Genomic DNA, 16,770 nt, shown 5'->3' on the forward strand with positions numbered 1-16,770 from the left:
AAGTTTTTAAGGTTCAATGACAGATTTTATGAAAGCTTTAAATAACTGAAGAGGTCACTCAGTGAATCTGGAAGAATCTGTGCAGGAAGTGCAATGTTTTGTCTTTGCTATCTTAATAGAAAAACAGGTTCTGATTTTCCTGGCTTCCCTAATTTTTCCAGAGATCCCTGTTGTCCTTGACTTCACATTTCAGTAACCATGCTTCCTGCATCCCTGGCAGGAGATCTTATCTCCATTTTCCACCTTATGACCTTCCAGTACAATTTTAGCTCCCAGTATTGCAAGGGAAAGCATTATTTTTTAAAGAAAGTTAAAAAAAAGAAAAGATAAGGAAATTTCTTTGTGAAACCTGATTTTTTTTTCTCCTTTGGAGACTGCAATTTTACTTAACATGTTTTAGGAAACATATTGACTTTTACTTCAGTCTTCAACAGAGAAGAATCATATCTGCTTGCTCATTTCACATTCACAATAATGGAATGTTTCTCATTAAGGCAGAATATTTTCATTTTAGTTTAATTTTTCTGTTTCGAAGTATATTTTATTGTTTGCAATTACAAAAAGAAATACAAAGCTTTTCTGTTGCCATTCAACAATGAATTATGACATCTTGGCTTTTTTCCAGACTGCTTAATTTTTTAAAATTTTGTTTTGAAGATCAGGATTTCCCTTGAGATGGACCTTCCATTTGCTGTTTCTCTCTCTTCCTCTGCTCTCCTTTTTAAAAGGAGATAAACTACTTCATAAACTACTTCACTTCCAAAGCTCTGCAGTCTAATCCCACTGTAGCCATTATCCCTGTGCACTATGGAAATGTTGACTCTTGGTTCAGCAACAACTCAAACATTTTCCTTCGACCATCTGCGTTCTCTAATGCCATCTCCAGTCCTGTGCTGCCCTGTGTGCCATGAAGAAGTTCCTTGTTGTTCCTATCTTAAAACTTTCTTTTGATCCCTGCAAAATTATGTGATAACAGAACAGGTATGTGATAAACTTAATCCTCCTGTTGCCGAGTCCAGGCTTTCTTGTATTTCACATCTTATGCCATCTGTAGTTTTCCACTTTGTTTTGTACTTAACTTTGAAATTACGTGGGCAGCTGTTGCTTCCTGTTGTGTTTATATTTGGTTTATCAAAGATGTAAAATATAAGTTCAACAGGTAAAGCCTGGCTTTAAAACTATCATGAGTTGTAAATTCTGTCCATGTAGATTCTATACTTCTTTTATAAATATGCTTAAGCTACTTATTATTGAAATGCAAATTAATACAATTTGATTTTAGGATCATTTTCTAGATGCCTTAATTCCAAAATAAGCAAATGCTACCAACGCCTTGTTTTGTGCTGCTTTTACAATGATGCTTTTCATTGGGGTCTGCTGGAATACAAACAGGTTTTATGGAGCATTTTTACTAAACAGTCAACAGGTTTTAATTTAGCTTCTTAAATCATAATTGTTTTTCAATTTTCTGCTCTGTCTCACAAACGCATAATGAAGGCACACCTGATGCTATAAAAACCAGATGTCATTTCAGTATTTTCAGCTGTGTGATAAATTTGGAGACTTAAAAGTTGTTATCAGAGATGTATAGTTACTCAGAGAGCTATAGAACAGAAAACATGGAGAGTCTTGCTAAATAAATAGGATTTTCGAATGTGTTAGACTTTATTTTCAAAGACTTTCAAAATTATGGATGGAATCTTCTTAAGGAACTTTCAGGATACCATTTTAAACTTACAAACAAATTCAAATTCTTTCTCCCTACCAGTCATGTGAAGTACCACTTGCACTTGCTCATGGGGATTTGAAGAGCAGCATGCAGACCTGAAGGAAAGTTTGATTGTGTAATTCATGCCAGCTCTTAAAAACATTCCTCCTTTACCACTGCCCTTGAGAAAGAACTTCTTAAAGCAGGATGTTCAGTGGCAACTGAACTGTGCCTGAAATACAGTTTTATAGTACTTGTTTCTTTAAACATTTTCAAATTCTGCATGCAGGTGTTCAAAGGTCTCCTAGTGGAATTGATATATATTTAGAGAAAGGATCATTTCACACAAATTAATTGTCACAATCTCAGTCATCCGTCTCTGGTTATCACTAGGCAGGAAGTCAAATGCAAAAATCAGTAATGCCCATCACATTTCTTCCTTATTTTGCTTCAGGTGAAAGGTGTCTCTCTTTTCCCTGCCAAACTGAGGGTCCAGTTCTCGGTCTCCCAAACAATTTAGCTGATTTTAAAGCAATCCAAGAGGCAAGACCTGTGCTGAGGTTGTTGATCCCTCACGCTCGGGATGAAGGTGCAGGACAGTTGAGAGGCTGCTCATGTTCCAAGTGCTGCTGTGGGTGTCTATTTTAGGGTGACTGAATCATGAAATGATCACATTCTGCTAAAGAAATGAATCCTGCCCACTCCGTTTCCCTGAGTGTCTTCTCTTGGGTCTTGTTCTCACAAATTGAAAATTGCATGTTTCTGCCTACGTGTGCATGTGCAGCTGAGTGTATATAAGTGCAGGTATGGATGAAACACATTCTGGAATATTTTGCTTGGTTTTGGAGAAGATCTTGGCGTAACTGAGTAAAACTGGTGCTGGTTTTTATTAAGAAATTCAGGAAAAAAAGTTCTGTTAGGTCTGAGAGAATATGGGGGGTTTGAGAGTAGTGTGTATGTCCCAGGACATTCATTCCCTGTATCTCTGCATCCTGTTGACTCTGTAGCTGAAGACAGTGACAGCTTGTTGGTAAGGAGATATGAAGTTTTTAATGGGTTTTGTTGACCTTGTTTTTAACAAAAAATGTCTTCCCAAGTCAAATACAAGGATTCCTGTTTGAATTGTAGGGAAAACCACCTTTCTTATGGATCAATAACCATTTATTTTCTACTTAATATTTAATCTTCAGCTTCACTAATCTTTCCCATAAATAGCAAAAACGTACCTTCTGCAGCTGTATGTTAATTATGTTCCATTTTTAAGTCAGAATGGGTACATTACAGAGAAGCTGTCAATTTGAGACTGAGCAAACTAAATATACTCAGCTGAGTGAATCCAGCACTGTGAACATGAACCACTGGTATAAATAGGAAAGGAGACACCTTGAAGCTTTACCATATTCAAGAAGTGTCAGATCATGTTCATTTGAAAGGGATGGCAAGGCTCTTTTCCCCCCAGTGCAGGCATGAATATTGTCTCACAGAACACAGGCTATCCAGCTGTTCAACAGACTCTCATGTTTGCACCTTTAATGCTGAATTTCAGCATTTTTTGAATGGCCATTTAACTTGTTTTTATAATCCCAGATCTTTTCCTTCATAAAGACTTAAATGGGAGATATTAAAACATAGTGTTTGTCCTTCCACCTTTAAAATACTTCATCTGTTTTTCTGACTATTTCGAAACCCTATGGACTGTTTTCAAACAGCTCTTTCACCAGCAAGCACTGCTGTAAGGACAATTGTCATGAGCTATTAGGAACTCTGTGATGAAGACGTGTTTCATTATTGAGGACAAAGTACTCCTATTGATATGGAATCTCCAAGACTGGTAGAAACATGAGAAATTGGTTCCAAATAGTTCTTTTCTTTTGTACCCGACTCAGCAAAGCAACATGGGATTCTTCCAGAGGCAGAGTCTGAAGGATAGATCACTGTGCACAGAATCAGCTATAACAACATTGACAGGCCTGAAAAACCCTGGTATGACTGCTAGAATATCCGTATTTGATCACAACTTCTGATAGAGAAAATACATTTCTTTCTATGTTGTGTGTTTGAAAAGAAGATATTCCATTAACAGTGGTCACTTGTGCCACTTGGCTTCTGAAAAATGCATCACTGTGAACAAAAATATCCCAGATTTTAAAGGTAATAATTCTATGTTTGCTGAGGGAGTAATGGGGAGGAATATTACTTGAGCTTGAGAATGTCAGTACAAGCAGTATGTGTTGTGTAAGTCCCACCTAAGCTTTCCTTGTCTGAAACGTTAAATAAAGACTTTAATGAGTTCCTCTGCATAAGGATAAATTTAGCTCCAAGAGCAGCGCAAAGCAGACTTGTTGATTGGTGTGGGAATGATTGCTGTGATTCCTGAGCTAGGAAGGTGCTGTCATTTCTGCAAAGGATCTGTGCAGGGGAGGCAAAACAGGGAACTGACTCTGCAAAATGAATTGTGGGTCTGTGGGTATGCCCAAAACTCCATGTAGGATCCTATTCTATTATGAATCATAACTTTGCTTTTTTGTTGTAAATTATTGTTCTTTAATTACACCTTCAGCTATAATTTTGTGATCGTTTTGTGTGAAAAGTTCAAAACTGGATTAATAAATTAGTCTAGAAACTTCTTACTATTTAAATACTGCTTCAGCTATTTTTATAGCTTTATTAGAACAGTTCATGCTTCAACGTATGGCATTTACTTTTGGTCATGGTGGTGTTCTCCGGGTCATTCTTTAAGTGGGTGAGTCATCCATTTCTGTGTGACATGCAAATAACAAAATGACCCTTTAAAGTGTGTGTTTTCCAAGGAAAGAGCAACACTGCACCTGCAGATGCACATCTGCACTTGCTGTACTGAATTCCTGCATTCTGTCTGCTGGTACTGAGCTGGAGTCTCTTCTCTCTACCTTCAGACTTTGTGCCCTGCAGGCTGTGGATAAAGAGGTTCTGAAACATTTAAGTGGGAGTGGAGGCATCCAGTCCCTCTCCAGCAGTGAGCATGTGTGTTGCTGTCAACATCTCTTGATGACCAGCGTGAGGGGGACAAGCACTGTTGCTCTTGCTCCACAGGCACCTATTTATTATCTGTCCCAGTGAATTCCTGCCTCTGCTGGAGAAGAGATGGAGCTATCATTACTTTTGCTAGCCTTGCAGAAGGCAGGCTTTGATTTCGCTCTGTGTCTCACTGAGGTCTACGTAAATCATCTGAAGTTGGCCAAAAACTTGAGAAGAATGTTGTGATCTACAGCTGTTATCTGTGCCTTCCCCATTTTTATTGGGGAAAACGCCTGTTTGCATTAGGGTAACGGCGAATTACACACGTGCTGCATAAACCTGTGTCGTTCCTAAATAATGTGCCAGAAATCCCCCTTGGCTGTGTTAACAACTAATTGCCAAGTTCTTTTCGACAAAACAATCAGCCTAGCCCCCGTGCATGCACTGCTGCGAGTCGCGGTGCAGAGCAGCACATGGAACTCGGTGCAAGTATGTTCTGTATGTGGCTGCTATGGTGATTAAAATACATAAATAAAATAGATAAATATGGACCATATTAGAAATCCATTACTGGCGTTCTCTCAGATCTCAGGCAGCTCCAGCGTGCGGGGTCAGCCGTGCTCCCCTGCTCCGAGCGGGCCCGCGTGGAGCGGCAGCTCCTGGGGGGGCTGCACTTACGCAATGGCTCTGTCCTACCTTGTCAGCTCGCAAATTCAACACAAAACGGGTAAACAAAGGGCTTTTGTGCACGGTTTATAGTTCAGTGAGGATTAGTGGCCTGACACGGTTCTCAGACGGGACAAGCTTAGCGTTAAGTCGCCCAAGGTTAACGAGAGCGGACGTGGGGCAGACTGTGCAGGCTGGAGCACAAGGGTCTCCGGGCTGTCGGACGCGGGACGGGGATTGTCCAAAGCAGGTTCTGCTTACCTGATTTTGGTGTGTCCGTCACGTGCCCCAGCGTTCCAGGAGCCTCAGGATGTGGATGATCTCAGGCACTTGCTCGCAGTCCGTCCCGCAGCTCCAGAGGTCCCCTCCGCCGGCTTGGACATCCTACCCTGTTCGTGGGCTCCGGCTGGATCGGATTCCTGCTTTGCTTCCCGCTCTCACCTTTTAGCATTCTCTGGCCATAAAATCCATCCCTTTCCTGAAATGCAGAGCGATGCACTTGTCCAATGAAGTTTTTCCAGGCGGGATTCAAATTCCGAACAAGCCTTTCATTTCCTCCGCGCTGGGGGGAGAGCGAAGGCAGGGAGGCGAAGGAAAGCGCTCGCTTCCTTTAAATCCCCACCAGCGTCTTCCCAGCGCTGGAAGCGAGGGAGCTTGTCATGGTGATCTTCGGAGTTTAACTTTAGAGGGGGAGGGAGAAAGTGGAAAGCAAACTGAATGCTGTAGTGGAGATTTCTCTCTTCCCCCACTGGGCCCCTTGCCGACTGTTTTTATTGATTTCAATCACTGGAGGCTCGCTGGCTCTCAGAAGAAACACTGTGTAATGTGTTCTTTCCTGGCTTTCATTAAAGAAACTCAATGCAGTGCGGTCACGCTGCCGAGCTCGCCTGGCAACCTGCCTACACCCTGTGGTACCTCTTTCATTGGAGGAGATCGAGCTCGTGGTTTGGGGTTGGTTTATTTATTTTTTTTCTAATTCTCCAGCAAGGATTTCAAAACAGCCTCTGCTCTGCTTCTACCTCCTCTCGCAGCCCAAAGCCTTTTTAAGCCTCAGAAGAAATTGTCAGCACCACTAAAGGGGGCGACTTTGGTGGCAGTGAAAGCGCCGAGTGCTGCGACAGTCTCGTGCTCCTTCTATTAAAATTCCTCTGCGTTTCTGGGGAGGGGTTAAAAGGGCTGTGTGTAAGCCACAGGGATGTGGATACAAATGATTTCCGAGGGGGTTCCTTTTTTTTTTTTTTTTTTTTTTTTTTTTTTTGCAGTTCCATGTTCTCCTGATTGCTTAACACTGTTTAATTAAGAATAGGGGAGTAAGCAAAATCCTTCAGCAAATATGTGAAAATTCCTGGCCGCACTGTAGTTGCAAATGAGGCAAAACTGCATTCCCCGAGTCGGCAGTTGTGGTGGTTCTCAAGTATTTCTGTTGTACTCAGGGCTGTGATACTGGTGGAGAAAAATGAGAAATACAATACGATCCTAATTTATGCCTCAGAACTTAATCTGCCAGAGCGCAGGAGTATGTACTTTATAGGAGTAACAGTCTATAAAGTAGAATTCAACAAGCTGCATTTTTTAAGTTGTGTATTCTGTGTGCCTGTAAATGCTTTCATGTAATTTAGTAAATTGTTCAATTTCTTCTTATTCAGCAGTTGCTAATGATAACACTTTATGTGTTCTTCACAATTGGCTGTAAATCTGAGACATGCAAAGATCACACAGTTGTAAATTAAACCAGGTTTCAAGCTCATCAAGGTGCATCTATTCTGAATTACAGCTGCAAGTTTAGGGTGCTACCTGATCACTTGTGTTCCTGAGATACTGTAGCTGTATACACAAGGAGGCTTTTTATAAAAAAACCCAAACAAAATCCCAACATTTACATGACCACAAAAAGAATCTTTTCCTGGAACAGAAAGATAAAAAGGCTGTTCTTACTTCAGTCTGGTTTCCTGCAGAACTTGTTTGAGGCTTCTCTGCCTGGGTTGAATCTACAGAAAGCTTTCCTAATCAACTTAATATAAATTACTGCCCATGTTTTTGTTGTGAGAAGTTGAGATTCTACAAACACCTTGCTTTTACCAAAATTGTTATATTTTTCTTTGAGTGGTATATAATTTGTGAAAGGTCTTCCTCTGTAAGTGCTACAGACATTGTATAAAGAGTACTTCTGCATGTTGCTTTTCATTTAAAATTTGCTTTCTGCACGATAATGAAATTTTAAATGCCCTCTCTGGTCATACTTCTTCTTTTCATGGAATACTAAATAGTAGAAAATAATTATTTAAATTTAGTATGGCCTTGAACTGTTTTATGCAAATTCTCTAGCTGTAGTCGTAGCACAACCCTTTGGCCAGCCTTGGATAGTAAATAATTTGTCAGTCTTTCTTTTATGAACCTTTTGTCTAAGGGTCTGCCAGCCTTTCTTCTCCGTGGGTTTTGATCTGTGTTTATAGATTCCGCTTTTTGTTTTTAGGCTGGCAGATGGCCAGGTATTTATCTGGGTTCATGTGCATTGTGTGAGGCAGAAACAGGGCGTTTTGCATGCTGATGTCATCCACGGGGCATTTGGGGGGCAAAAGGCTGCTCCCAAGCAGAAGCCATTACATGATGTGTCAGTAGCTCTTGGTCAGTGAACAAAGCCCCTTTTGACATTTCTCTGTGTTAAAAGTTATGAAATAACATGAGTTTCATGAACAAACAAGGTGATACAATGCTTCTACTATGAAATAAGCCATATAATCCATTTCCCCTCCATTTTGAACTCTCTGGAGTTCAAACACTTGACGCCCTTTTTATATGTTTGTCACTGTTATTTAATTCTTTGAATTTATGCTGTTGCTTGTCTTGCTGTTTTACTTCTTGTGCTGTGCTGGGAGAAAAGGATAAAAGGATATTGGTTTTGGAGGAGCTGGATTCACTGGTTCTAATAAATAGTGAATTTGGTGATGTGGCTTGGTTTGTGGTTTCTTCTATAGGTTTGGCAGCAAAGCCAAAACCCTGATCAGGCAGGAAGTTCAGACCTACAGAGACGAATCCCAAAGGCAGAATGTCATAGATGGGGATTCTGTTCACTGTGGCAATTCCTCAGAGTTTCTGACTCTTAAACATTATTCTGTGCTGGCTATGGACAACCAGGGGTGCAAATGTGGGAATTTTGAAGGACTGAGGAGGAGGAGCAGAAATCTTTAGGAGATATCTTCAGTTCTACTTAAGTGTGAGGCCATCAAGGACTGGAAGCAAATATAAAAATGCACTTAGTGCTCTGTAGAAGCACAACACAATTAGTTCACTGTTATTAGTGCTGTTATTCCCTTCTTGGTGCTGCTTGCTCAGCTATTGCAGTTCATAGTCCCCTGGGAGTAGAAGCTTTTATGCAGATACAAAAACTGCCCTCAGAAACAACACCTGTTTGGTTCTGCCACTCTCATTGCAGAAACAAAAAGGGTCAGGTACCTTCAAGAGAACCTGTACATCTTTTTGCTAGTTTTTCTTCCAGTTCTAGTTGTATTTCTCTGTTCTGCATTGCTTAGCAGGGCTGCTTTATAGTATTAAACTCTTCCTGTCTGTGTGAGCTGGCTCCCCATTTATGAGTGTAAGCTCACTTCTAAGGAACATTTACAAAATGTTTCAAATTTGTGCAATAATTCCAGATTACAAAGAATGATGGAAAACTTCAACTGGTATCTAAAAGTGCTACAGCTGAAGCCTGCAGCTATTTCGAGTCAGATGTCTTGGACTATTTAGAGCATATTGCTATATTTACACACGGTTCAGAAAGTTGGAGACTGGCATTGATGAAAGGCAGTGTGTTGGCAACCCCAGCACTTTGCCAGCAGGTGGACATGGTATGATACAAACTTTGGGAATTTGCTTGCTCATATCCCTGTGCCTGTGCAAAGCTGACATGGGCTTTTATGAGCATAAGTGTGAAAGATTTGGGGTCTGCCTTTCACTCAAAAAATGGCATCCAGTGGCAATATCCCTTTTAGCACCTTTTCAGGCCTTCTGGAAAGTTTACAAGTGGAAGACTCCCACCTCCTTAATCACAAGAAAACACTGGCTCTCCTCTGAATGTCATTCATTCAAGTGTGCTGACCTGGCCTGACCTTGTTTAGGTTGAGATCTAATGAGCCCACAACCCAAGGTGGTGTGGTAGCTCTCAGCAGGCTTTGCAAATAAGCAAGTGCTGTTTTTCTGTGTGCATGTGGTTTAAATTTATCATGTCAATAAACAAGTGTCTCACATGCTCAAATAGGGGCTTTACAATGTTGTAGTTAAGGCTAAATTGTGGCACTACAAATTGTGATGTCACTTTATAAATATAGAAGGAGACAACCTGGAATATTTATGACCTCAAAACAATGAAGTCCTGTTGGTTGGGTTTTTTAGTTTAAATAATGACATAACACTAAAACTCTTAATCCAAATGGGTCACAAACATCTTCCAGATGAACAGTCACACTAATGGTTTGGGGAAAACAAAATTAAAATCTCAGGCTGTTGGTTTAAGGAAAGGAGAGGGGCATCAATAGATTAATAAATAATAAATGCAGCTAGGATTTAAATTCCAGTGGAAGGTTTGGTTTTGTTTCCTTTCAAATTGCCAGTTTTGGGGGAAGGTTTTTTAAAATATAAATTGCTGTTAAATTACCCTCACTGATAAAATCACCCTCAGCTTCAGTAGGGACTATACCAAATGTAGTGAGCCAAATGTAGGTATTTTCTGAAGTGCATAAAACCTCAGGTTTTCAAATTAAAAACCAGTCTAGGACAGACTGTGGCACATCCTATTAAATTAACCAAGTTGACATGGATGGATAAAAGTATCTTTGGAACTGGGCAAGTTGTTTGAGGACTCTGTCAGTACCTGTGCTGGGAGCCCCAGGCTGATTGATCCATTTTCCCTGGCTGATGCTGTGGGGCAGCAGGAGGTGCCTCCAGCTGCAAATCCCGACCCTTTCCTGCCAGGACAGCCCTGCAGGAGAACAATGCTCTTGTGTCACACAGCCCACAGCCCATCCATGCTGGAAACAAACGTTGTTAGGGCTTGGTATTTACGTTGGGACCTACACAGAGGGAGCAACTTGTTTTGTTTTTAATGGAGCGGTCAGGGAGAAGGATAAAAAGCTTTTTGATAATGCGAGGAATGTGGGGAGGGGGGGAAGGGAAGTTACCAAGATATGCATTTACTGTAAGTATGAAGAAGCAGAGGCTTCTTTATCAGAGTGCCTCTAATGATGTGCCACAGTCACTTTATTTGAAAGCTTCATGGCTCACAGAAAAGTAAACAAATTCATTACATTATTTTTAAAAGAAGATTAACTGTAGTGTGTCGTCTGTTGGACAGCTGCTGTAGTAATCTTTTACAAACACTTTATAAATGACCACCCTCAGTGTTTTCTAGGGCTTTGTGTGGCTGGGTTGTTATTTTAGTAAGTACCAGGGTGGCTTTTCAAATGAAAACGTTGTTTCCTGTGTAACAATTCAATTCTACCTTCGCCCTAAATATTATTTTGTTCTCAGCATGAACTATAAAATGTCTTCTATACTAATGCAACATATGTTGCCTTTTTGCATGTGTTTGTAATGAATGCTGGCCTTTCATAAAAGTACTTAAAAAGTATTTTAAACAAGAAAAAGCAACTCCACTTTAGTGTCCTACTTCCATTAGTTCTGATTTCTGCTTTCTTAACCTTTCTTCAGCCTGTGAAAACACCAAGTTGAAAAGATGAGTCAGAGTCAGCTTAGATGATAGGTGAATTGACACTGAACAAATGTTTTAACCCCAACAGGTGTCTTTGGCAAATAAGATTGTGTTCAGGTACTGCTTTGTTTAACATTCTTTGGTTGAATGTCAGCAAGAATAACATTATTAACTCCATGTCTGGATTTGTGTTTCAAAGCCCTTGACTGACGCAAATTAATTTAACACCAAGGATTTGTGAACTTATAAAGTGGTTTTAACCACTCTTGCCATAAAGCAGTTATCTTCTTGTGCATTCAGATTCCAGTTACAGATTCCTTGACCAGATCAGGGGGCAGCAGGGAGAATAGGAAGAGCATTTCTTTCTCTCCCAGTTGGCCTCCAGGCTCTAGCAGAGGACCATACCTGGCAATTGCCTCCCTCAGACATCTGGGAATGCCTGGAATGAATCTCATCCTGCTTTGGAGCAGCATTTTATTTCTACACAACATAATCTCACACTGGATTATGCAGGATAAACACAATGTTTATAATCAGATAAACTATTTTAAGCTCTTCATGTGTATGTAAAATATTTATTTTCATTTGGGATATACTGATGCATATATTTATGGTAATATGGTTTTAGATGTGAATAATTAACTGTTCTGTCTGTAAACCTAAAGAAATGTCAACCTTTGTGAGATATGTATCTCTGTATGTCTACTGAAGATTGTGCATGTGTTTCCTCAAGATTGCTAAAGGATCTCCAAGAGGTCTTGGATGAAGGAGGAAATTGTCACATCTTTGCCCTTGGCATAATTGAGAGGAAGCCTCTGCATGGCAGACAGAGGTTTTCTGAGTCCAGGGAAGTGTGTGGTTACACAGCAAACACAAACTGAGGATCCTCAGGAAACCTTACTGCTCCCACTGAAGTGTGTGTGTGCTGAAAAATCATCCAAACCCTCCATCCACTGTGAAACATCCTCTGCTGTTCACATCCCTCCTCAGGGTTGAGTGTGGGAGAGCAAACAGCCCAAAAAGTGTTAGAAATGGTGTTTAATACATAGGTGGAAGGTTCCTGTGGTTCTCAGAGCAGTATCAACATTTATAGGGCAGTTTGACAGATCCTGAGTGCAGCATTTGCAGTTTTGGGAATTGGGCACAGCACAGAGGTGATGGAAGTACAGTGAACAGTAAAAATATGAAACCTGAACCTTCTGGTTTTAAATATTACCTGTGCCCTTTAATTACATTTATTCATGTTTTGTTCACTTTCCTATAGAAAGTTAAACACTTAATTTAAATGTTTATTATTTCAGGCTACAAAAGAAGAGGAAGAGCTTATTGCAGAGGAAGAGGAAGAACTTACTCCAGAGGAGAAGAGGAAACTGGAAAGAAAACTAAAAAAAGAGCGCAAGAAGAAAGAGAAACAGCTGATGAGGGAAGCTGGAATCCCCATAAAGAAGGTGGAGCCCAAAAAGCCATCGGGGTGTGAGCGAGCTCTGGCCTATTTAACCAGGTAAGAACAGTAAAACCTCTGCAGGTGCTGCCTACACCAGTGAGCTGTAAACCAGTAACCCAGAGCAAGCTGTACCAAGCAATAACACATTAAAGGAAATTGCTGCAGTCAAGCACTAAGTTAATGTTTCATCTCAGTTGACACCCTGGAGGACAGTTGATCACCCCATTGTGTTTCTATTACAGCAACAGCAGAGAGAAGTTAAGTATGGTGCAAACATTTTATAGAAAGGCAGCTCCTGTCCTGAAGATCTTACGGTTGTTATATAAATATCATGGGCTTAGCTGCACTTACAGAGATGAAAGGCACATTCCAAAAAAGATTGGGTTGAGAAAATGAGTTTTGTTTCTTGAGTGTGCTGTTCTAGGCAAAGGACTTCCAGTTGCTCTCTTTATATAAGCAAATTCCGTGGAGTGGTTAAGCATTACAGAGTCTGAATTCACCCACCTGCAGAATGTTTGGATATTTGTATATTAAGATGGGATTTTGCCACTATTTTAAAGTTAATAGCGTACAATGACTGATTTTTGCATACCAAAGTGTACAGCAAGTATAGTGTGCTGATTTCAGATTGTTAGCAATCCTTTCACCCAGTTAGCACACTTATAAGAAGACTTAAAATTCCAGCATAAAGCAAAGTCTGTGCTTAAACTAAAAAACTGCAGCGAAGCACTCAGGGTGCCCCACAGACAGTAAAGAGGTCGTGTACAAACAGGAAGATAATGTTTTTTTTTTTTCCAAACTACAAAATATACCCTGGCTGTAAGACTCCAGAAGACTGGCATGTTACAAATAGTGGGTTACCACGTGGAATTAATCCAGGGTTGCATCCCTGCCTGTGCTCAAAACTGAAGCATCCAGACTGTCTGAATTGTTACTTACCACTCACAGTGGGGAGGGAGGAAATTAATTGCATTCCAGGCAGAGGGACATGTGCATTTTTGTTACATAACCCTCAGCATGCAGAGATAGCAAAATGACAATAATATTTTTGATCTGGAAAACAGCTGGAGCAGTTCACCACTGGTTTGAACTGCAAATGGATTGACAGATAGCTTTGAACCCTCTGCTCAGCCTGCTCTCTGCTATGTGTGCTCTGGTAAACGGTGGATCTCCAGATAATGCATTTCAGGTTTGCAAAATAAAGGAACAAGCTGTAGGGTTTTGCTTGTTATTCCAATGTTATCTGTATGGATTTTTGTCTTGTTACATGGGAGAATATGAAATTATATTTGAACTAATATTTGAACAAATTTGCTTCTTGAGTTTCACTTAACCTGTACCAAATTACCCTGAAATAGAAAACCAGCTCTGTCATTTGGTCTTGTCATACAGAGTCTGTGGGTTGTATGTGCAGCTATAAGTTGTGAGGGATTATTTCAGCAACAGACAATTTGAATTTTGTAGACTTAACAGGAGTAGTCTTAAGATGCTGAACTGCCAGGCAAACATAGCCATAATAACCATTCTAGCCCCAAATGTGCCTGGACTGTCTTGAACCATTATTAATTATAGAAAAACAGCTTACAGTTATAGTAGAAGAGTCTTCTTACACCTCAGACCTTTTTTCAACCCAGTAAGATTGCAAAAAATAATAACTGGATTTAAATGAATCCAAGAGGTAATAGACTAGCTGGGGAAGGGAGACAAAAATCCAGGTTCTGGAAATCTACTGCAAGCTCTCCAGCATATTGAGTGGGTGAAGGATTTCAGTCTACATGCTTTTGCAGGGCTACAGGCATGAATAATCTGTGGGAGGATAAGTAAATCTTATAGATGCAAGAAATTAATATAATTGGAAGTAAACAAAAGAGTGCTGTGGGTTTGTGTTTTGCCCCACCCACAATAAAAGCCTTCCATGACAGAAGTGTGGGTAAGTGAAGTGGCATCTGAGCTGCCTGATGGCATGTGCAGCTCCTGTAGCACAGGTGGAGCTCAGTGTACCATATGATAACTGGAACTGTCATTTTTATTTATTGAGGGGCTGTTTGCAGCAGGAGAGCACAGCTGTGCAGAGCTGTGCCTCGTGCTGTCAGTCCAGGGGAGTTAATGAAGAGAGCATTGATGGCAGGAATCGGGCACACAGTGTGCAGGGCAGGGCTGCTCACTGCATCCTGGCTTCCTGCTGCTTGCAGAGCAGCCCTGCAGCAGAGCAGCCCTGCAGCAGTGCAGCCCTGCAGCAGAGCAGCAGGATTCCAAGGGCTGCACCAAGGCCCTGGCTCCCCTTGGCAGCACTGCCAACCTTTGCCCCCTTTGCTGGGGTCCCCACTGCTGGGCAGGTCTTCCAGTTCTCCAGCTTTGTTATTTGATTCTGAAAACAAATGGTCCTTGATGCTTTCCAGTCTCCAGAGGGATCAAATTATCATTTTATTGGAAGGCCATCCTAGCTGGGAGAGGATTTTTCACCATGGCCTGGCCACATGCAGCAGCTGATGCCAGCTCAAACTGCAGCCCCCAGCTTCTGCACCTGAGGAGCTGAAGGGTCTCCCCTGTGAGCTGGGTGACTTTGATAGCCCAGATCAGCTCCTTGCTCATTTGAATGAAACCAGGCTGAGCATGACCAGGTTTACACTCCTGATGGAGGAAAAGCAGCCAAATTACTCCTGTTTTTTGCCCCCTTCTCTCACTTTCTCTTGGCCTCTGTGAAAGAGGGAGAGAAAAAAGATTTTGCTTTACCAATTTTTATCTCATCTTTTCCTTGGTGAGATGCTTTCAGGTGGTTCCCAGCACAGTTCTCTTCCAAGGCAGCAGCTGGCAGAGAAAAGTTACTGCTGTCAGATTCCCAGCTTGCTCAGGGAGCACACAGGAAGATCTGAAGATAGAGAGAGGATTAGAAGTAGGGAGCTGAAGCAGAAAGGTTATAAAACTGAAAGGAAAAAAAAAAAAAAAGTGAAATAATGGAAAAACCCCAGAGTGGTACTGAACAGAAGGAAAAAACCCCAATTACTTCAGAGGAATAGGGAATTACTTTAGAGGAATAAGGAAAAACAGGAGTGATGAAGTATTAGTGGCTAAATAAAGTACTCAGATCTCTTCCTTTTAATGATGACATGCCTTGTTCCTTTATGATGGTAAGTGATGATTCAGATTTAAAGGGAATACTCCATTGTCTGCTTAATGTGATTCTTGGAAAATCTAGAACAAAAATTCATCCTTTTCTGAGCATTAGGCGACGTCAATTGAAAAGATGTTGCAATTCCAGAGAATGGTAATTAGGTTTAACTATAACCTAACTGACCTTCTATGGTGTTAAAATGTTGGCAGAACTTGTTTGTCTTGGCAAGCCACCCTCTCCTGGAAGCTGCTGTTCTTGTGTTTGGCTTGGAAAGTTCATTGCCGTATGGATCTGCACATATGGGCTTCTCCATCACCCATCAAAGGAATAGAGAGAGATCTGAAAAGACCTCACTAAAGGAATGTGAAACTACAAGATTCACATCATCTGAAGTAGAAATAATAGATAATATTATCTGCATGTGTGCTGTGAATTACCTAAGCCTTGCAGTACTATTTATGATGTACTAAAATTTGAAAAATAAGGTGCTGAAGTACAATTATTTTTGAAGTTATTTATGCCATACTGTTAGTATTTGTCACTTTTCTTTATCTAGATCTTATTTTTCTCATTGCCTAATTTAAATTCAGGCAAGATTCAAAGAATGTCAGAGATTTCTTTAAAGTAAAAGGATGCTTCTAGAATAATACAAACCAAGGGCATGTTACAGAAACAGAAAAGTGAGAGACAGGCAGAATTTCCCATGGCGTGAGGAAATCATCTGACTCTGCAGATCCCAGGGTGGTTTTTGCTGAGTGTGGTGGCAGCACTGCTGACAGCCCTGGACAACCCAGGGCAGTTGTTTATCTGCTGGCTTTGCACAATGGAAAGATCCCAGTCCTCAGTCAAACTTTATTACAAACAGTGCCAAGCCTGGGAGATTTTAAAGCTGAAATGTTGTCCTTCCTTTCAAAGAATACAGAAATTCGAGGGCTGTTGCTGGAAGCTTTTTTTATAGTTTGCTATTTTTTTAATGCATGTAATATATTATATAGATGTAGAAATAGAAATAAAAATGTAGAAAGCATATCAAGTCTTTACTCCTTCTGGAGTAGAGGCTGTCTGGAGAAGGGAATCAAGAGGTGGATTAGTGTTCACTCAGAAGTTTCTGATTTTTGAAGGAACCAGGAGAGGCTGGT

The 16,770-nt window shown here is 40.8% G+C and overlaps 2 protein-coding genes across 2 annotated transcripts in view; one reads left to right on the plus strand and one right to left on the minus strand.

Annotated features, from left to right (window-relative positions):
* GPR146 (G protein-coupled receptor 146) overlaps positions 1-6,387 on the minus strand; it is a 45,873-nt gene extending 39,486 nt beyond the window's left edge. The window contains exon 1 of the mRNA XM_005487379.3: positions 5,633-6,387. The gene's annotated coding sequence lies outside the window, so the exon portion shown is untranslated. The remainder of the gene's footprint in view (positions 1-5,632) is intronic.
* CHLSN (cholesin) overlaps positions 1-16,770 on the plus strand; it is a 122,949-nt gene that overhangs the window by 82,939 nt on the left and 23,240 nt on the right. The window contains 1 exon segment of the mRNA XM_074553204.1: positions 12,377-12,576. Coding sequence (XP_074409305.1) covers positions 12,377-12,576 — 200 coding nt within the window.

The sequence above is a fragment of the Zonotrichia albicollis genome, chromosome 16 (assembly GCF_047830755.1).
Source record: "Zonotrichia albicollis isolate bZonAlb1 chromosome 16, bZonAlb1.hap1, whole genome shotgun sequence".
NCBI classification, from domain to species: Eukaryota; Metazoa; Chordata; class Aves; order Passeriformes; family Passerellidae; genus Zonotrichia; species Zonotrichia albicollis.